We start from the raw sequence: 22,024 nt of genomic DNA on the forward strand, positions 1-22,024 counted from the left end.
TTTTGGTAAAAGTTTGCCACTTCCGGTTACAAACAAGCACATTTAATACCTGTCAACCTCCAGGGCTCCATACCCTTACAAAATGTTGTATTTTCCCTTACAAAATAATTTTACACCATAAATTTTTCAAACGTGTTTATTTATGTAGTTTAAAATGTTAGATTGCACATGTGTTTCGTTATATCATATATATTGTTAACATTTTGTCGTGAGATACTGAGTTGCTCGACATGAATAATGTTTACGTACTATAAAAAAGGTTAAAAAATGTAGTCGCTTGGACGTTCACCGTAGAAGGAAAAAATACATGCAAATATAATTAAGTAGAATAATACATTTTCTTATTCAAATTATTAATTCATTTTCTGCTTTAAATTATTGTTGGTAATATACTGATTAAAGGGATAACCACAGACCTGTCTTTTTTAATTTTCTCCTTTTATACTTCCTTTTTTCTTAACTTCTTTATTCAACATAATAATTCGTAATATAATGCATCAAAGCAAGTGAGCTGTTTGAGAGCTCTCTTTAATGAGATGAGCCAAAAAAGCCGGTTCTCTAAAAAGAGACAGACTTCCTTTCACTACACAACTACAACGGAATGATGCATGATGGGAAATTCCCAGGCGGTAGATGCATATGCGCACAGTAGCATCAAACCGCTCGCTTCGTTTGCAACGAAAACAACTATACCGAGATAGAGGCTACCGCAGCGAACTCGTTTGACTTGATTGATTTGCCGTTTCGTGATAGTCGGTGTATATCGGATGGTACCCATAATTGACAAATTTGCGTTTTTCCGTACAGATTTTTTTGTACGTCGTACACATCTTAAAATGCATAATAGATAGATAAATAGATACTTTATTCATCCCCGCAGGAAAATTCACATTTTCAGCAGCATCCCTGCGCTGAGAACAATACAATAATAAAGCAAAAAGAATACAATATACAAATACCCAATGTGACGTGCTAATACCCACTGTAGCGTGTTATATAGAGTATCTAGATAGTGCTACACAGAATACACATTGCAATAAAATTCGGTAATATGCAATGTAGGGGGTGTGGTTTAATGTGGGCCTTTACTACGTCGGGTGGAGTTAAAGAGCCTCATGGCATGAGGAAAAAAAGATCTCTTCAGCCTGTCCGTGGTACAAAACAGTGACAGCAGTCTGTCGCTGAAGCTAATCTTCTGTCTGGAGATAATAGTGGATGTGATTAATTGTCCATGATTGACTGCAGCTTTTTCAGTGCCCGTCTCTCAGCTACTGTTTTCAGGCTGTCCAGCTCTGAGCCCACAACAGAGCTCGCTTTCCTCGCCAGTTTATTGAGACGAGAGGCATCCTCCTTCATGACGCTGCCTCCCCAACACGCTGCCGCATAGAAGAGGGCGCTTGCCACAACTGTCTCATAAAATATTTTCAGTACTTTGTACGGCAAAAACGTACAGGATGACAGGTATGCATTTATGTTTTGTTTTCTTTAATTATCCAGAGACAGATTGTGTTTCTCGCACAAAACACAGTGCATCATCAAATCTACAGATCTTAAATATCAAAATGTTAGCAAGTATGCAATATTAATAAGGTTTACAACCACGGGCATTAATACAAATAGTTTTTAATATTTCTCAGAATTAAGTGCTGTCCATAAAAATTAAATTAACCCTCTCTTTGATGAGGGTCTCACTTAAGGAGGACAAATCGGGTAAAAATAAACAAAATGGAAATCTTCACAATATGCCTAACAGCAAATCTCTGTGACCTCACCTTAGATGTAACCTCATCTCAACATCATACATTCAGAAGCTTTTTTTCAGTATTATGGACCATTTATAGCCAATACCAGAATAGCACTTTTGCTCATTTCAAGCATAAATATTTTCGTTGAATACCTAATTAACATCCCATCAAAACTATGAGAATATAAAATATGAATACACATAAACATAAGGTGCTTTGTCATTACAGTGTACTCTGGGTTTTATTTAAGTACATACCCTGCTTAACAGACAAATTTAGTGTCATTGAATCAATAGACTAACATGGGTCAAAACAAAACGTTGGCAGAAAAAGGCTGGCTTTGTTCAATCCAGAACAACAAAGACATTCAAGCTTCATTTTATGGATGGGGGAAAGAGCGGCATCACACACTTACACCCTCTCACATATTTGCAGCTCCTCCAAGCATTTTATTGACAGTGTTTCAAACACATTAACATGATCATAACACAATAAACTCCCCCCCTACTTACTGTAGATTCCCAACAAGCATTCTTCTTGCAAATCTTTGATGAGCACAATTTGCATGCATCATTAATTGAGCGCAGCACGGCGACGCAGTGGTTAGCACGTGTGTGGCACAGTTCTGAGGTCATGAGATCGAACTTCCTGTGTGGAGTTTTCTTGTTCTCCCCGTGCTTGTGTGGGTTTCCTCCCAACACTCCGGTTTCCTCCCACATTCCAAAAAATGCATGTCAGGTAAATTGGCCAGTCCAAATTGTCCCTAGGTGTGAATGAGCGAGCGAATTGTCTGTCCCTGTGTGCCCTGCGACTGGCTGGCAACTAGTTAAGGGTGTCCCCTGCCCACTGCCAGAAGATAGCTGGAATGGGCTCCAGCACCCCCGCGATCCTACTGAGGATAAGCGGTGCAGATAATGGATGGATGGATCATTAACTGAGCGATAAAAGGAAAGAGAAGAAATGAAAAGAAAAGCTGACTGCTATTTCATCTCTCATTCAAGGTAAAAAATAATGGGTTTCATAGTGGTACTAGTAAATCAGTGAACATATTAACTTAATAACATAATATAAATATGAGTATCAATCAGCCTTAGCGTCGTGTGGTAGCATGAAGATCGGGAAAATAATGGAAACAATTTTCCAATAAAGAATATATGAGCAAATATATTAAAAAAAACATTGACATTAGTTATTAAAAAGTACTTATGACCCCGCTCATTGTCCGACAAAGTTATCATTTGTGTTCATTCTTGACATGTAAAGCAGTCTGCAAAGTTTCAGTTTTTGGCATGGATAAACGACACTTACTTTAGTTTCTTAGTGCAATGTTTTATTGATGCCAGGAGAACTGCACAATTAGCCTAATTTTGAAGTAGATTTTTTCTTAAATCACTTGAGTTATGAAATATGAACACTTGAAATATGAAGTGTTGCTTTAAGATACATTTTTATAGACAGGATTTCCATAAAAAAAGAGAATCTGTAACCCAAAAGCATGTGAATGTAACATTAAGAGTGGTGGTAAATGTGATTCATATGATGTTAATGCAAAAAAAAAAAAAAAAAAAAAAAGGTATCAAGCAGTGATCATCATTATGCTCACCAACTCATTTGTGTCTTTGAGCTTTATCCTGACCTGAGAATCTTTGACCACAAATGGAGAAAGCAAAAGGTTTTTCAACCGTGTGCATTCATGTGTAGTTGTAAGTACTCATTCCGGGAAAATTTTTGACCACAAACAGAGCACCTAAAGGGTTTCTCACCAAGGTGGGTACTTGTGTGTCTTTTTAAGGTCCTCCGAACAGCAAATGTTTGACCACAAATTAAGCAGACAAAAGGTTTCTCAAGGGTATGGGTTCTTATGTGTGTTTTTAAGGTCCCACTCTCAGCAAATCTTTTACCACAAACAGTGCAGGCAAAAGGTCTCTCACCAGTGTGGGTTCTTGAGTGTTTTTTCAAGGTCCCACTCTCAGCAAATTTTTGACCACATACGGAACAGGCAAAATTTTTCTCACCAGTGTGCGTTCTTGTGTGTCTTGCCAATTCGTCCTTTCGCTTGAATTTTCTACCACAAACTGAGCAGACGAAAGGTTTTTCACTAGTGTGTATTCTTGTGTGTGTTTTTAAGGTCCCACTTTCTGCAAATTTTTTACCGCAAATCGAGCAGGCAAAAGGTCTCTCACCAGTGTGGGTTCTTGAGTGTTTTCTTAAAGTCCCACTCTGCGCAAATCTTTGGCCACAAACGGAGCATGAAAATTGTTTCTCACCTGTGTGTGTTCTTATGTGTTTTAACATGACATCCTTTCGCTTGAAATTTCTACCACAAATTGAGCAGACAAAATGATTCTCACTCGTGTGAATTCTTGTGTGTATTTCTAAATTCCCACTTCGAGTGAATTTTTTACCACAAAAGGAGCAGGCAAAAGGTTTCTTACCAGTGTGGATCATCATGTGCAATTTCAGAGAATATTTTCTTGAAAACCTTTTACCACATTCTAAGCAAGTGCTGTTTTTGCCATCAGGGTGACCTGCGGAATCATCTTCAGACTGGTCGCCATCAGCGTGTGCAGAGCGTGACGTGTCGTCATCATCAGTGGTCACAGGCTGACTAGAGCTGCATCTCACCGGCTCTTTCCATTCGTCCTCTTCTTCATCTTCGCTGCTTAAAGGAGCCCCAGTCACGGGCAATTCCGTGAGATGTTTCTCGTCTTTCACACCCACAGGCTGCCACTCCCTCTCCTCCTCTTTAACACCAGGTAACTCTGCCCCCTGACCTCCATCTGAAAGGCACAAACACATTTGCTTTTGGCAAATTGGACTATTTTGTAGTTGGTGAAATGATGAAATTGAGAAAAATAATAGCAGAGGTGGAAAAATATACATAAACATTTAAAGTTCAAAGTGGATCTGTAAGTGCGGTATATATATTTTGAAGTGAATATCTGCAAATGGTATAATTTTTTATTTCTATTTTCTAAAAGCAGGAGTGTGTCCAATTTATTGATCCCTAGTGGTGTCAAATGTGTTAGGTTAGGCCTCATAGATGTCATCAGACTTGAGCTGACACTTGAGGTTGTTGTGACTTGTCCTTGCTTGGCATATTCCTATCTATTAGTACTTTTTCACATGTGTTGCAGTCAAAATCATTTCCATTTTGGTCACACATTGGCACATTAATGATGCTAAGTCTTCCCATGTGTGGGTGAGCGGCCAAACAGGATACAAATGGGCACCATCTTAGATAAAGCAGACCTCTGCCTCAGGCAAAATAAGGCTCCACAGCTGTGTATTCCATCTTTCAGGCATCCGGTAAATAGATAAATGATATTATGCTGCCTCGGAATTCTAATTCCCAGTATCAAAGCATTTAAGATTAACGAACCAGGCTACGAATTCGGCCGAACCTTACACTGACCTTGATCTCTTGAGCTCAAATCAGCTTCAGTCACATGCAACTCAGTGAAATGTTTCTCTTTTTTCACGTCTACCGGCTGCCACTCCTCCTCCTCATTTTTAATGCCGGGGAGATCTGGCTCCTGTCGCCCAAGACGAAGATACTTCTCGACATCTGAAGGGAACAAAACACTCAACGTTTTTTAAAATGTAACCGTTCGATTTTTTTCAACTTGGATAGCTTTTGAGGAGCCAAACACCCAAAGTGCATTATATAATGACCCCTCTTGTGTAAAAATAGATAATTCATTTTCATAAATTCAAATCATAAGCAAAAAACACTAGAACAAGATTGAAGAAAGAAATAACAAAAGCTATGTGTGTTTTTTGTCTTGTGGTTTTTACTTCTTGCGCCTCAACCCTGAAAAGACTGAAATGTTAATAATTGGTCCATCTAAATGTTGTGACTTGTCCTTAAACACTGCTCTGAACGTTGCAAATGTAATATCACCCAGAGTGACTCGGTCAAATATTTAGGTGTCACATTTGACTCCAATCTGTCCTTTTAGTTACACGTTACAAAATTACTGGAACAGTTTTTTTTTTTAATCTTTGCAAAAATTTGCCCTATGCTGTTCCAGCCTGATACTGAGATTATAATTGATGAGTTTGTTACCTCCTGTCTCGATTACTGTTATGTATTACTCTCTGGTCTCCAGAAGTCAGGCATAAATAGCTGGTATATAACGCTGCTTGCGAATCATATCACCTAACAGAAGCATAAATGCTGAAACGAAGAGGACCAAGTACTGAGCACTGTGGGGCTCCGCAGATAATATTAAAGGGCTAAGAGGTCATATCACCATACCTAACACAATGCGTCCTATGTGAGAGGTAGGACTTAAACCATGAGGACAGTTCCTGTGAAACCAATCTATTTTTCTAGCCGATCCAGGAAAATATTATGGTCCAAGGCAACAATGAGGTACAGCAGCTGCCACAGTGATGATTATGTATTGTGTGACATATATAGGTATGACGTGATTTCTTGATATGTTGATGTATTTCTAGCTATTTCTTTCTGCTACTTTTACTCTCTAACACTTGGTTCACCACTCAAGGCATTGTGTGTACTTTTTGGCAATGTTGAGCATCTTCTATTCTAAAAATGTAAGTTATTGTGAGGCCCTTGAAAATATGTTTCTTTTTAAATAGTTACGGAAGTTCATGGTCTGGTGGACTTCCAGAGCAAAAAAAAAAAAAAAAAAAAAAAAAAATCAAACTCTATGTCAAGGATGTTCCAGGAACTACAGTGATCAACCTGCTCTGTTCGTCAAAACTCGAAGCTGCTTGCAAGCCGTGTCCGCCCGTCCACGTTCTGTCTCCAACTCCTCTGGCGCTCTCTGAAGCTCCTCTTGTAACTTGTCAGTGGTCCTCGTGCACATTTTGCTCAGGTAAAAAGATCCCGCTTGATTTCTGCCAAGTTAATTATATATGATGTACGGATTGAAACAATTTTGCAAACCAGTATGTATGAATGGATACAACTGTGGCATTTACCGCGTACGGATTAATACAATTGTGGACTTACACTATATATGGTTGAATACACCAGTGGCATTCTCGCCAAGGAGGGATATGATAAAATAGTAACATCCTAGAGAAATCCACCAATACACAAAATGATTTTGGGACGAGAAAGCCATGTTATGACACGTTATTACTTTGTTGTTACTATGTTATTACCAGGTTGATCATTGCAAGTAGGGTTAAATAAACTTAATAAACCAATCATATTTTTCATTACCTAATACTGGTGAGCTATTGTCGGAAGAGGTCCGCAGGCTCCTGAGACGTTCTTAGGGGGCACCCTGGTGCCCGTTGGCAACACGTTGGAGACGCATGCTCTATATGGTTCGTACCTTGCAGATATTTACTTAATAGTACAGGGTTGTTATGGAACCGGTTAACCGCAAAAACCGCGGGAATACCGTTTTTCTTCATTTGATTTAATTATTTTTGTGTACATTATAATTGACACTCAACAAATCATTCCCTGAACAGCATTTTCGAATTATGACCAAGTTTATGTCTTGCATGATACCAATAATAATACTTCTTAAACATATTAAAAATGACGAAAACGCCCTCTCTATTGAGGTAGTCCACGTACACAACTTGTGTGATTGGGGAGTTTGACAATTGCCACCAAAAACATGAACCTAACAAACATTTAGTAACTTTTAAACTAAAAAAAACTAGTAAATCAAATATAGACAGAGAACGGGTTACTCACGGACGAAGTCACAACGAAGTTTTGCCCGTGAAGATTGGGAACGAATCCCGATAACCGTCTGGAAAACAATTCCGTCAGAAAACATTATCATGTATAAAAAAAGGGTCCGACCTAAAAATATAATGATAATTTCGCATGTATTACGGACCCCCAACAGCACAAATTAGCTCTCGACCATATTGGTGAAAAGCACTCTTTTTGCCACGTACTGGATTTCTGTAAAACATGAAAATGGTTCACTGAAATGCGGCTCTGTAAGCCATTACTGTAGTTCATTTACCGTTCTGCTTTGTGTAGCAGTAGCTCCCCCCGTGAAGAGCACCCAAGGAACAATGACCCTACAAAGGTTCTGGTCTACCGCAGAGCCACAATTCTGTTTTTATTTTAAATCACAGGAATAAATACAACATTGAAAAATAGCGTTCAATACTTTTTAGAATGTAGTGCTGAACTTCTTGAAAATAAAGTTATGATAATTATTAATTAAGCTATTGCATAGGCAGGACAGGTAGCGAGAAAAAAAATCAAGTTCAAATAAGCTCTTATATCTGCTATTTTTCTAGTTTTGGTAGAAAATAAGAAAGAAAAACGATTAATTTGGAGATGGCAAAAAATACTGCTTGTTTGATTTTCCTTCAAATGGAGTGCTAGTGATCAGCACGGCGGCGTAGTGGTTATCACGTGTGTGGCACAGTTCTGAGGTCATGAGATCGAACCTCCCGTGTGGAGTTTACATGTTCTCCACGTGCTCGCGTGGGTTTCCTCCGGGCACTCCGGTTTCCTCCCAAATTCCCAAAACATACTTGTTAGGTTAATTGGCCGTTTCAAAGTGTCTCTAGGTGTGAATGAGCTAGCGAATGGTTGTCTGTCTCTATGTGCCATGCGACTGGCTGGCAACCAGTTCAGGGTGTCCCCTGCCCACTGCCCGAAGATAACTGGGATGGGCTCCAGCACCCCCGCGACCCTATTGAGGATAAGCGGTGCAAAAAATGGTTGGATGAAGTGCTCGCTTGTTTGGAGGTTTGTGTTTAAAGCTTTATTGACCAAACACAGAAACATTTCCATACAAACATCTTACCACAGTGTTGCATGAACAGTACATTCAAACTGTCCAACAAAACAAAATACCAATAAATAAATAAATAAAAGACAATCAAATCAAATATCCCGGCGGGAAAACAGAAAGTCGCATAGAAATGCCAAAATGTTTGCAAATATTATTTGTTTTAATGGCTTTCCTGTTCCGGATATCAAGAAATGTTTTACTTCACATCAGAAGGCAATGAAGAAACCTTTCTACATGTGAATTTGCACACAATTCGTCCAGAGACGGGTCCATAGATTTGTTGAGCTCCCTCATCACTTGTATATTTGAATACCATGCATATCCCAGGAGAAATTGCACCAACGACCTTTGCATAGTCACCAGGTAAAATTCAAAAGTCAAGTCATGTTTATTTGTGATGCCTTTAATCACAAAGAGTCTCAAAGGGCTGCACAGACCACAGATTATCTATTATGACACCATCACCTGATCTAAAACCTACATAAGGACAGGGAAAAACTCAAAAACCTCAACATGAGGTAAATGAAGAAACCTTGAGAAGGGACCGCACATGAGGTAATCCCCCTTCCAGGATGACCAGGCTGCAATGGATGTTGCAATAACAAATAATACACAGACATTGTCAACAGGAAATATAGGTTATGCCTATGCTATAGGATAGAAGTGTGTTTTAAGCCTAGATTTAAACATTTCCACTGAGGTTGCAGATCGAATCTCAAGGGGAAGAGCATTCCACAGCACCGGGTCCCGAATGGACAATGCTCATGACAACTTCCTTTTGGGATACATTTATTCTTTGTATCTTTTCTTAGAGTCAAAACCGATAATGCATTTTAAGCGCTGATAATTTGGTGCAGCACTAGTCTGTTAGTTTCATGAAAATGTATTGTCAAGTGGCTGAGCGAGTCCCAAGTCAACAGTTGTGGAGTGAATCCCTTTTCTTGAGCAAGACTAAATGCAAGGGAGGACTGGATTGAATCCAACACTTCATGAGAATCTTTGCAAGACAACAATCAAGTCAAGTCATGTTCATTTTTGACGCCCTTAAACACAAAGAGTTTCAAAGGGCTGCACAGATCAGATTATTGCAAACTACAGACTATTATGACACCATCTCCTTATATTGTCAACATAAAATATAGGTTATTCATATGCTATAGAGTAGAAGTGTGTTTTAAGCTTAGATTCAAGCATTTCCATTGAGGTTGCAGATCGAATCTCAGGGGGAAGAGCATTCCACAGCACCGAGGCCCGAATGGAGAATGCTCTCAAAACTGCGGATCTCTTCTTGGCTCTTGGGATCACTAGTAAACCAGCGTTTTCAGAGCGAATGCTCCGGACCGGAACATAGGGGAAATTAAATCTGAAAGAAATGAGGGAGCAACTCCATGCATGATTTTGTATAATACCAACAGAACCTTGAAATCACATCTTAAGCTAACAGGGAGCCAATGCAGGTTAGCTAAAATCAGTGTAATGTGATCAAACTTTCTTGTTAAATTATAAAAAATTACATGTTTCAATGAATACTATATGAGTATAGTTGACTAAACATATTAAATAATTATGATAATATACTTTATTTGTAACGTATTCACTTATCTTATCATAATTATATAACTTCTGTTATATTTTACATTACACTTTGTTGGATCCATTAACCACATTTCCTGTGGTGTGGCTCAGGCAATTACAGCCTGGCCAATATATGTTTCCACCTGGTGTCGAACTGGGGACCTTTCGCATGCCAGGCAAACGTGCTAACCACTGCACTATGGAAACACCAAAAATATATAATACAAAAAAAAAAAATCAAAAGGGAAACATAATATTCGCTATATTTGCTGACAAGTGGGAGAAATCTAAATGAAGAAATAACCTTAAAAAAAGTAATTGTACTTATTAATCCTGCACATGAAATAAATTGCATTTGAACAAAACTAAGGAAACCAAGTGAGCATTCTCACATGCAGCAGTTAAGAGGGGTATATGTTGTGGTCAGGAGGTCAACATAAGGACGCACACAAACAGGCAAAGAAAAGCCTATTCAGAGACTTTGAGAGAAATACACAAAGAAGCACTGGAAAAAATTATCTAATCAAGTTCAGATGTCCATACAAGCACATTCCTGTGAAGATCACACGAAGTAGAGTCCAGCTTTCATCCGTTTTAACAAAATTAACTTCATTTCCTCATTAAGGGTTGATTGGTTGGAATAAAATTTCACCAAAGATGACGAGACAGTCATGAGTAGAATAGTGCTCCATTCGACTGTATATTTGTGTCAGGCAGGATGTATGGAAAACTGAGATCACTTGCACTTGTTTCTTGGTTTTTATTGGAAGGAAGGAATGACAAGACGTGAATCTTCGATCCGTTGTTTGACGGATTGTCGAGACTTGACAGGCGGGTGAAGGCTTGGCGGGAATGGTCGCGGACAGGCGTAGTCGTCGTGTTGTTGGTTGGGGCTGGAGAAGAAGGGCGTCGTTGTGTTCGGAAGAGAGATCAGGAGTCAGGCGGGCAGGGCAGGTCGTAGGCAGATTCGGAAACGGGTCGGCAACGGAGATCAGGTAGAAAAACAGGAGGCAGGCAAAGAGTCGGAGGTACGGGCTTTCTGAGCAGATGGCAACAGATCGCATAGTACAATCGGATAAAAGTGTTACCGTAAACTGGGGATTTAAATGTACAGGGTGCGCCAATCAGCTGTCCTGGCTGTTGGCGCCAAATCCTGAACCCAGGTGTTCCCGATCCGGGTGATTGTGACAATTTGACTTGTAATAGATTATCATGGACTGCCCTTTTCCCCTCAAGTATATAACTACAGCCATTGTGTGTTACTTCATTTAAAAACACACTTCTACTCTATAGCATATGAACAACCTATATTTTTGGTTGACAATATATGTGTATAGTTTGTTATTGCAACATCCACTGCAGCCTGGTCATCCTGGAAGGGGGATTACCACATGTGCGTTCCCGTCTCAAGTTTTCTTCATTTTCCTCATGTTGAGGTATTTTTTTTTTTAAGTTTTCCTTGCCCTCATGTAGGTTCTAGACCAGGGGATGGTGTAATAATAGTCTGTGGTTTGCAATAACCTGTGCAGCCCTTTGAGACTCTTTGTGATTAAGGGCTATACAAATAAAAATGACTTAACTTGATTTATGCCCAGAATATTTTCTGATATATAAAAAACAACGCCTCTATTAAAAAAGCCCTTCTCTGTATGCAGAATTAGGGCTGGGAAGGTTACTTTAGAATTATAATCCGATACGGTTATTAGTTACTTGATGAAAAATTTAATCGGTAACGTATATCAAGTACTGTACAATAAAATTGCATCTATACAATTTGATTACTTTCACCTACTTTTGGATAACTCCAATAGCAAATAAAAGACAAAATAAATTAAATATAAATCAAATTACAAAATTTTGTGTAGGATAAATGAACAATGTAACCTTGAAAAAGAAAGAGAGGAAACCGAAATCAGGTAGTTGCTATATTCCTACAAAAAGTGCTTACATTTTAACCACATAGTATAGTTTATAGAGCAAAAACAACACTCTCACTTGTCTAACAAGATTACTGCTTTAGTTCACATAAAAGGCAAATTAAGAACACAATGTGGTTTTCAACCGTCAAGTTTTTTCTTAATTTCCAACAAATTCTGTGATCTCTCGTCATGTTTTTCCGTCTCAGAGATTAAAATGATGAAAATAAATAATTCTTCTTTCAGTGAATTGTATATCTGTATATGTGAGACACATGTGAATGAGTATCTGAAAGTGAATGAATAGATGCTTGTAAGGATGCTGTGTGTGGGGGGCACACAACCCCAGGCAATAAATTGCTTTAATCCTTTAACTTCATGTTATTTCATTTACATGTTCATACTTGTTTGTTGATGTTGTCTTGTTAGTTGCACTGTAATCTTATGGCACTTTTCTGTTAGTTTTGCAAAGATTTGGTCATATAGTACAAGTTTTTCCTTGGGCACTTGGGGAAGCTGTGCGGGTATCTAAGAGTGAGCGCACCGGTCAAGTGTGGGGAATACATAAGACGGCGGAGAGAGGCGTGAAAGGACATGGTCTATGTAAACAGAACTAATGGAACAAGGAAAATAAAACTAACGCACACAGGACTTGATCATTGTCCACTGATAATTTTTATTGTACAGTAACCGAATTATGTATAGCCGTTACATGTATTCCGTTTCCCCCCCAGCCTGTACGGAACAAACGAAAGGAAAAAGGCATCCCTCAACAATACCTAATTATGATCCTATCAAGGCTATTAAGATATAAAATATAAATGTAAAAGGTCTGCATTTCTACAGCACTTTTCAAGTCAATGAAAACATCCCAGAGCGCTTCACACTTATCCATTCACACGCAGTCACACACTGATAGCAGCGTCAGCCATGCAAGGCAACTAACTACTATCGGGGGCATTAGGGATTCAGTGTCTTGCCCACATATAACAGAGGAATTGAACCTGCAACCTCTTGATCCCAAGACAAGCGCTCTTCCTCATGAGCTAATGCCGCCCATATACAATGATATATTAAAATAATAAAATAAGGCACTGTGACATGACAATTGATTTTATTTAAGTTCATTCCCGTTGATTAAGCTATATTACTACAATAAAATAGACACAATAATTTGGGTCGAAAAAGCGTTGGCAGAGAAAGGCGGGCTTCCGGGAAAAAAAAAGAGAACAGACACTCAAGCTTGATTAACACATGTGGGAGAGAGCGGCATCAAACAGTTACACTCTTTCAATGATTCACCACTGCTCCGAGCATTTAATTTTTTTTCCAATACATTAACATAAATTGTCATAGTTTGTTTCCCTAAAAATGGGTTAATATATAATCATACGTGTCACGCAGCATCCTCGTCTAGTGGTAGCATAAGGATGCTGAGAATGGCCCCCTCTTAGAAAGGTATATAATTAACAGCAGTTATTTTAAAAGAATCTATGACCCTGCTCATTGTCCTACAACCATAGCATAAGTGTTAATACTTAAAACACAGAATGCATTAAGAAAATTACTGGAGTTATTCCCATTTTTGCAAGCTTACGAAGATCTCCCCAAATGCCATCCCAACCTGATGCTGAGATTAGAACTCTTGCGTTTGTTATTTCTTGTCTCGGTTACTGTCATGTATTACTCTCTCCCCTTATGTCTGGCATCAGACGTTTGCAGCTGGTGCAAAATGCTGCAGCAAGTCTTTTGACTTGGACAAGAAAGTTTGTTCATACTACCCCAATTTTAGCTGACATGCACTGGCTCCCTTTAAGTTTAAAATGTGGCTAAAATATATGACTTGCCCAATCTTATCTCTCTGATTTGAATACACCCAGTGTTTCTGTTTGGAAAAAAGTCTCTTGTAGTGATACCAAGAGTAAAAAAAAAATCTGCAAACTTGAGAGCACTGTCCCTTCTGGAGACAGTGCTGATGAATGCCGCGCAATTTCAGTGGAAATGTTTAAATTGAAACTTAAGAGACTGATATTCTGTAGTCTATGGATGATGTTTACCTAATGGTTTTCTTTTCTTTAAAGGCCTGTAAGGTGCACGCCTTCACCTGGTCCTGATGCATGCCATCCTCCAAAACCTGCTGCATCGCTTGAGATTTTGAGCAAGAAGCTTGTCGTTGCTATCAACTGGACCTTTGGTATTTCTGTTGTTACCTCTATTAAATGCTGACCAAGTACGATCTGTTGGTAGTCTTGCAACACCTGGTCACCCTGTAGGTGGGATAACCTCAGGCGTGATCTCTTCTCAAAGTTTCCTAATTTTCCTCCTGCTGAGTTTTTTTTTTTGAGTTTCTCCTTGCCTTCATGTAGTTTTCAGAACAGTGGATATTGTAACTACCATAATTGTGGACTGTGCATCCCTTTGAAACTACCTGCGATTAAAAGCTATTCAAATAAATGTCTTGACATGACTTGACAATAAGATAATGTTTCACCACAAATTGAGCAGGCAAAAGGTTTCTCACCCTTGTGGCTTTTTGTGTGTTTATTTAAGGTCCCACGTTGAGTATATCTTTTCCCACAAATTAGGCAAGTGAAAGGCTTCTCACGCGTATGTGTTTGTGCATGTGATTTTAAGGTCCCGCTTTCAGCAAATTTTTGACCACAAACTGTGCAGGCAAAAGGCTTTTCACCAGTGTGGATCCTCGTGTGTTTTTTAAGGGTCGCACGTTGAGCAAACTTTTGTCCACAAACAAAACAGACAAAAGGTTTTTCTCCAGTGTGGGTTCGAGTGTGGTTTTTTAAGTTTCCACGATGAGCAAAGTTTTGACCACAAACCAAGCAAGCATAAGGTTTCTCACCAGTGTGGATTCTTGTGTGTTTGTTTAAGTTCCCACGATGAGCAAACTTTTTACCACAAACCGAGCAAGCATAAGGTTTCTCACCAGTGTGGGTTCTTATGTGTTTGTTTAAGCTCCCACGATGAGTAAATTTTTGACCACAAATGGAGCAGGCAACAGGCTTCTCACCCTTGTGGGTCATCATATGCAATTTCAGAGAATACTTTCTTGAAAACGTTTTGCCACACTGAGAGCACACCCAGCTTTTGCCATCGGCGTTACTTGCAGAATCATTTTCCGACTGTTGGTCGCCATGGGCGTGTGAAGAACATGAAGTGTCGTCATCATCAGTAGTCACGGGCTGACTGGAGCTGCATCTCACTGGCTCATTCCATTTGTTCTCTTCTTCATCTCCGGTGCTCAGGGGCAACTCTGTAAAATGTTTCTCCTCTTTCATGTTGACAAGCTGCTCCTCCTCCTCCTCTTCTTCTTCTTCTTTAATGCCAGGAAACTCAGGAGAAGGATATTTTTTGCTGATCACTGAGGGTCACAAAACATAGATTGATTTTGGTCAAATCAAACACATTTTAACATTATGAAGGTACTTGGCGCATTTCTATCTTTAGGAACGATTACACATTATCCAGTCTGAATTAGTGAAGAATTGTTCTTGCTTGGCGCCTTCCAGTCTGAACCATTTGGTTACACATTGGCACGTTTAAGAGGCCGAGTTGTCTCCTTCGTGGGTGGGCCAGGTAGGCCAAGACAGTATATGAATAGGGCGAACTTAGATGAGGCAGGCATCTTGCTGAATATAGCTCCACAGGTGTGTATTCTATCTTTATCGCGTCTAGTAAATATATAAATAAGAATATGCAGTCTCCTGGTTCTTATAACTCGTATAGTGAGCATTTAAGATAAAAAAATCTGGGCTGAGGTTCAGGCCGAACCTTGAGCCTGGCAACGACCAGGCGCAAATCGCATGAAGTATTTGGCATCAACGCCTTTGGCTGCAGAATACCAACGGTGCTCTGCAGCCGCACACCCAGAATTGTTTTAGCTGCGCCGTTTTTAGACCTCCTTACAGTTACCAAGATCGCATGTTTATAGCACTCGTGACCACTCCAAATAGCAACTACCACAGAGTCAGATAGTGATTACAAAGACGAGCACGAAGTAGATTTTAAAAATAAGTACAGTATATATTCTCAAGTAACATTGCCACTATTGAGCAAGGAGCGCCTCTATCGCAGAACCTTTGTCTGCTATGAGATCAGAGGTCCCTGATATATGTCGGCTTTAGCAATGCCGTTTTGTGTTTTCACATTGAAAACAATGTGAACATGCGGTGATTATTTGATAAACCTTTGTTTAATTCTTATCTGGGGAGATCTGACCAACTCCCGTTAAGCACATATTTACTAATTTGCCAAAAGACAACGGGAATGAAGTCTGTGATAAAATGTGAGCACAATTTTTGACAGCACCAGTGCTGTTGTCATTGGTGGTTACCGTGGTAATGGACCAAACTGCATTTACTTGTCATCGTTCCTCAAGGATTCAAAGAAAGTTCAGTCAAATTTGTCACAGCACTGTTTTATATTTAGAGCGCGTGTGCTGTGGAAATAGGGCACTACACTTTTTTCCTCTATCCCTTGGATACTTGAGGAATTGACGACCGAGCGCTAAACAGATCAAACTTGTTTGATACTCACCACCATTAGCATTGCACCGGTTTCCCCTAAAAAGTGACCCCCCCCCTACACATGACGCAAACAGCAAATTGCTGATCGACAACTGCGTCGCTCGCTGTTGGCGCTAGGTGTGCGCGGGACTTTATACTGACCTTGAACTTCGCTGCTCAAACCAGCCCGAGTCACGGGCAACTCTGTGGATTTTTTCTCTTCTTTCACATAAACAGGCAGCGAATCTTTCTCTTCATTTTTAACACTAGAAAATTCTGGCTCTTGTCCCCCAGGAGGAAGACATTCTTCGGCATCTGCGGGTCACAAACGCACATTGTTTTGTGAAATCAAACGGTTTTGTTATATTTTTTTAAGATGAAGAAGAGGAACAAAAAGAGGAAAAGGCAGAGGAGGAAAATATGTTAAATGTTCAGGACATAAATGTACATTTACGCTTAAAAGTCAGTCTGCACATGCAGTAACTAGCAAAATTTTCAACGCGAGTATTGAGGCATCGATATTTTTTCTTGTAGCCCCAGTGTTTTCCAAAAGTCTCGGGCAAATTCCAGCATTGCAATGGCAGTGGTTGCAAAAGCGTTTTTCGTGACTTCAGCTTATCAACTTCTCATGAATTGGAAGCACATAGAAAAATCTTTCACAATTCCCCACAAAAATGAATCAGCGATCAGTCTGGCCTGGACATGAGATGGTGATTATTCAACCCGGACCCCTTGATCTAGCTGTCTGGCAATGTTATGTTCAGAAACTGTCTAACCCCGAGGCTTCAGCATGGTAGCGCTCCATCCTGTTGGAAAACGGAGTCATTGGACTCGTTGTCAGTCAATTTATCTATTTACCAGTTATTCAGCATGTTGAGATACGTCTCACCATTGATTGATTCCCGGCTATCTTTGACATAGCACAAAACATAGTCACTTTTGGGGAATCTCGCTGATGCTCAGGAAGTTCATGTAGGTTTTAAAAATCATATTTACTTTTACAAGGCAGGTTGTTGGCTAAAATTTGATAATCAAAATGTACCGCTATAGTCAAAACCTGTTGAGTAGAAACATTTATTACTAAAGTACAAACCAAACTTAGAGGGTCAAGTGTTTGTGTAACAAAAGTACTGTACTTTAGAGAAATTTTTTTTTACGAATAACTTCTGTTCTGTCAAATCGTCAAGTAAAAAAAATCTTGTTCTTTTATTGTACAACTGTATGGGTTAAGGCAAGGGTGTCCAAACTTTTCAGAGAGCTGGTGAGATTTGGTAAGCTGAAAATGTGTGAGGGTCGACTATTCATCCTGGCATTCTTTGAACCATTAACTTTAACACTAACACAAAACATGCATTCGAAGCTCTTTGGACACTGTAAATTGTCACGACCTTGTAGCTCGCCTTAATAGCATTTTCATTAGACACGCGGGGTCTCGTGAGAAAGCGCTGCTGTGCTATTAAAACAGCTTTCAGTTGCTTCCCAGCGCTTCATTTCAAAATGTAGTGTGAGATGCACATCGAAAAACAGTCCATGATTCAGTTTTTGCAAATTCAGGCACACAAAACAGCTTGTCTGGTTGAGTGTACGCCTTTTTTGGGTCTGAAAACAAATTTTAAAAAATCAATAGCCTGACACAGTACTTAATGAATTTAGCTTTAAATTTGTAAAACTTTTATCTTCTAGTATTCATAGTTAAGGGGATATGGGGACTTCAAATGTGCTTAAGACTTTTGGAACACCATGTACAAAATAACAATCCCCTAGTGGTGTAAAAATACTTAGTTCATTTAAATGAAATGTTATTGATTCAAATCATAAGCAAAAACACATGTATAATCTCTTTAGAAAAAAAAAAGGTTTAGAATATTGTGATTATGAAACACAAATTGAAGAACCTGACATGTTTTGCCGCTATCTTCCTACCATAGAAGCCTGAATGACCATTTTATGAAGGTAGTTTGTCTCACTGATGACTCTAGCGCTTATTGCCCACTTACCGCACACAAATGAGTCTTTAAAGTCATGGTCACCGTCATGCATTTTCATCTTTTTCCATCCCAAGCCAAATCATTATAGCCACTTGACTAGAGGCAAAGACTCACTACTGTCAATGTCGATGTAAATGCATTTATATAGCTTTTCAAGTCAATGAAGACCTCCTAAAGCGCTTTACAATGTGTTTCACACTTTTCCCTTTTACACACTAACCGATAGCAGCGTTAGCAATGCAACTACCTGCGATCGGGGGCATTAGGGATTCAGTTAACACCTATAATCATATGCATTTTGTGCAATATTTTAATGTCTGTGTTATCGTGGGCATAACCCGTCTCCTTTCATTATAGTTATTACTGAAAAACAAAGCAAGTAATGATTGATTGTTGACTAAGTCATGCTTTATTCGCTCCAACAGTACTTTGTGCAGATCTGTTGACCTAATATGTGCCCGGAATATTCTGTAAAAGAATCTCTCCAGTTTTCATCTTGACCTACCATTCATCTTATTATCCGGATGGAAACTAACATGCGAAAGAAGAAAAAAACTTTCTTATTCAGTATCCAGAAGAAGGATTTTATTGGTATGGGTATAAACTAGAGAATTACAATTATCTTTATTGACATTGAAAGCAACAATGTGAACTACTAATTGCTAATGTTAGCAGCTCCGTGTAAATAAAGCTTGACGATTTCTTTGTTTAAGGGTGCAGATGTTTGAAAAATTATGGTTACTGGCCTTTTTAGTAGATTCTGCCACTTGCCACTGAAGTTACACTAGTTCAGCCTGACTCCAGCTATTGGCTCCTTTCTGACATGTTGGGCTCCATATAGAGATAATTAAAAAACATTCCCAGGTATTGTAAGACCTTGATATTTTGTGGAATTATGTTAAGAACCAAAACATTCAATCCCACAAATATATTAAGGACCCACAATAACTTTGATTACTATTTAAAAAAAATATTGTGAGGATGTTGATATTTTGTTGAATAAAATTTATATTATTTTTCAATATAAATAATGTATGGAATATTATGAGTGGACTTCCAAAGCGGAAAAAGAAAGATGTCAAAGATGTCATAAAAACCGCAATGACCAACCTGCTTTGTTCAACACAACTTGTTCTGGCTCTCCCTCCTCTGGCGCTCCCTGAACCCCCTCTTTGAACCTTGTGGACATTTTGCTCAGGGTTTGAAGATCACGCTTGATTTCTGCCAGGTCAAATGGAGTTTATGTTATTAGGGCAAATGTTTCCTGGTGACGAAAAGTATTATAAAAACGCAGCATAACCAATGGAGGTATTGAGACATTCTGAATTAACATCAGGGTTGGGTAGGGTTACTTTAACTTGATTACTTTCAATTACTTTTGGATTACTCCAATACCAAATATGCTAATAAAAGACAAACGAAACTAAATATGGATAAAATGACTAAATTTTGTGCAGGCTTGGGGAGTAAGGGAATACATGGAACGGCAAAAAAGATGTTGGCAAGCTGTTTGGATTTATTTTCATTTTGTTTCTGTCGCATTTTATCTTAGTTTTTGCCGGAGATCAAAGAGATCAAAGCCAGGAGAGAAAGCTTACCACGAGTTGGGAGTCATAATTTAATTAATATTTAGTTTCTTTTGTCTTTTATTAGCATATTTGGTATCGGAGTAATCCAAAAGTAATTGAAAGTAATCAAGTTAAAGTAACCCTACCCAACCCTGATTAACATTGATGCGCTTTCCTATTTCTCCTTATTCTTTATGTGACATACGATATTAAAAGTATTCTCTCGGCATTTCACGCAACATTCATGTCCTCTGTAGATTGCTAATTTCTTTATTAGCAGGGCAAAGGATAAATATGTACTTGGTGAATTTACAATCATTTTACTAGCGCCACTACACTCAATCCCATCGGAGAAATGCCTTCTTTTTCCTTTCCGCTAATTAGAGGTTGGGAGACGGCATGCACCCTTGTTGGAGTGTTCTTGCTATTGTATACGGCTATGCTATAATTGTCATACATGTGGTTTACAAGCAATCTGATTGGGGGGAAAGCACAAACATTATTGCGCAAATAGACGTTGTTTCCTTATTTAAGTTATGCTCTTCATTTCACTCACCAAAATCAGTTAAGAACCGTGCGTGTTTGCTACTCTCAATTACAAGCTTCCTCCACTGCTGATGTCTATCATGGACCTTAACTGTGTCTGTGTTTGAATGGATCCGCTAATTCACTCACTTGCTATCCACTAAAATTAAAATATATGTGGGGAAGTACGAGGAGAGAATTGAAACACTGCAATGTGAGGGGGCAAACACACTATACAGTCCACTATATCCGTGGTTGGGGATGCCTTGTTAACGCAGCCATTGTCCATCCATCCATCCATTATCTGCGCCACTTATCCTCAGTAGGGTCGTGGAGGTGCTGAGGCCCATTCCAGCTATCTTCGGGCAGGGGACACCCTGAACTGGTTGCCAGCCTATCGCAGGGCACACAGGGACAGACAATTCGCTCGCTCATTCACACCTAGTGACAATGTGGACCGGCCAATTAACCTAACATGCATGTTTTTTGGGGGAATGTGGGAGGAAACCGGAGTGTTCGGAGGAAACCCACGCAAGCACGGGGAGAACATGCAAACTCCACACAGGAAGTTTGATCCCCGCAGCCATTGTATACTGTACTTTTAAATTGTATAGACTACATTAAGTATGTAAATAATGACCCCTTTTCGCAGAACTTCACAAAACACGGCTGGTTATGGAACAGCTTGATTGAAATAAAATAATCGAGGGGATGACGTTTGTGTTACCTTTGTTGTTGAAAGACTGAATAAAATAAGACAATGTTCTCTTGCCTATTAAGTTTTCATATTACATTTGCAAATAATTGAAAAACGGCAAATGATTCCCATTTTTATCATAGGGAAGTCAACAAATGTCATAAATAAAAACAAACTCGAACACATGAAAAATAACTAAGACATCCTTTTGTTCGTCTAATTACGTACTCCACCTTCTCAACAAGTATGAAAATAGCAACTACAAGAATTGCCACACAAAACATTAGTCACTTTCAAACAAAAGAAGAAATAACCCAAGAACTAAAATAAAAGCATTAAATCGGTTACTCACGGACAATTATGATCAAATTTCCGTTTACTGACACCCCAAAGATCGGGAGCAAAACCGGATATCCGTGCCGAAAAAGGGTCCGACCTGAAACTACATCTGACCGAAAACGGTCTGACCTAATTCTCGGGTCACTATTGTAATGCCGTCACGTCCATCCGCGCGCTGTCATTAAATATACAGGCTTACCAAATAAATCAATGAAATGTAAGGATTCCGAGAACAGCAACGATTGGTCCCTCCTCCATTTAGCTTCCTTCTTGTTTGATTGCTATCAATCAATCATGACATATAGGCAGGATCACCCTCATGGGCCCCTAAGCAAAATTAGATTTAGGGCCCCCCCATTACTTGATCATTTGCATCCATACTAGAACTCACTCCAG

General features: G+C 39.2%; 1 protein-coding gene and 1 non-coding gene across 2 annotated transcripts; both read right to left on the bottom strand.

The window, feature by feature from the left end:
• Positions 1 to 1,795: 1,795 nt before the first annotated feature.
• Positions 1,796 to 21,724, bottom strand: LOC148363188 (uncharacterized). Its single transcript, XM_088340629.1, has 8 exons — positions 21,642 to 21,724; positions 19,610 to 19,720; positions 16,674 to 16,826; positions 14,434 to 15,367; positions 12,536 to 12,604; positions 6,460 to 6,614; positions 5,161 to 5,313; positions 1,796 to 4,525 (listed from the first exon to the last, which is right to left on the bottom strand). Exons 2-8 carry the CDS (start codon positions 19,686 to 19,688, stop codon positions 3,423 to 3,425), a joined length of 2,646 nt encoding a protein of 881 aa, XP_088196755.1. The 5' UTR covers positions 19,689 to 19,720; positions 21,642 to 21,724; the 3' UTR covers positions 1,796 to 3,422.
• On the bottom strand, positions 10,210 to 10,282 carry trnaa-ggc (transfer RNA alanine (anticodon GGC)). Its single transcript has one exon. It is a non-coding gene; the product is annotated as a tRNA-Ala (tRNA).
• Positions 21,725 to 22,024: the final 300 nt, after the last annotated feature.

This window comes from Urocampus carinirostris, chromosome 7 (assembly GCF_059441175.1).
Source record: "Urocampus carinirostris isolate Australia breed hairy pipefish chromosome 7, RoL_Ucar_1.0, whole genome shotgun sequence".
NCBI classification, from domain to species: domain Eukaryota; kingdom Metazoa; phylum Chordata; class Actinopteri; order Syngnathiformes; family Syngnathidae; genus Urocampus; species Urocampus carinirostris.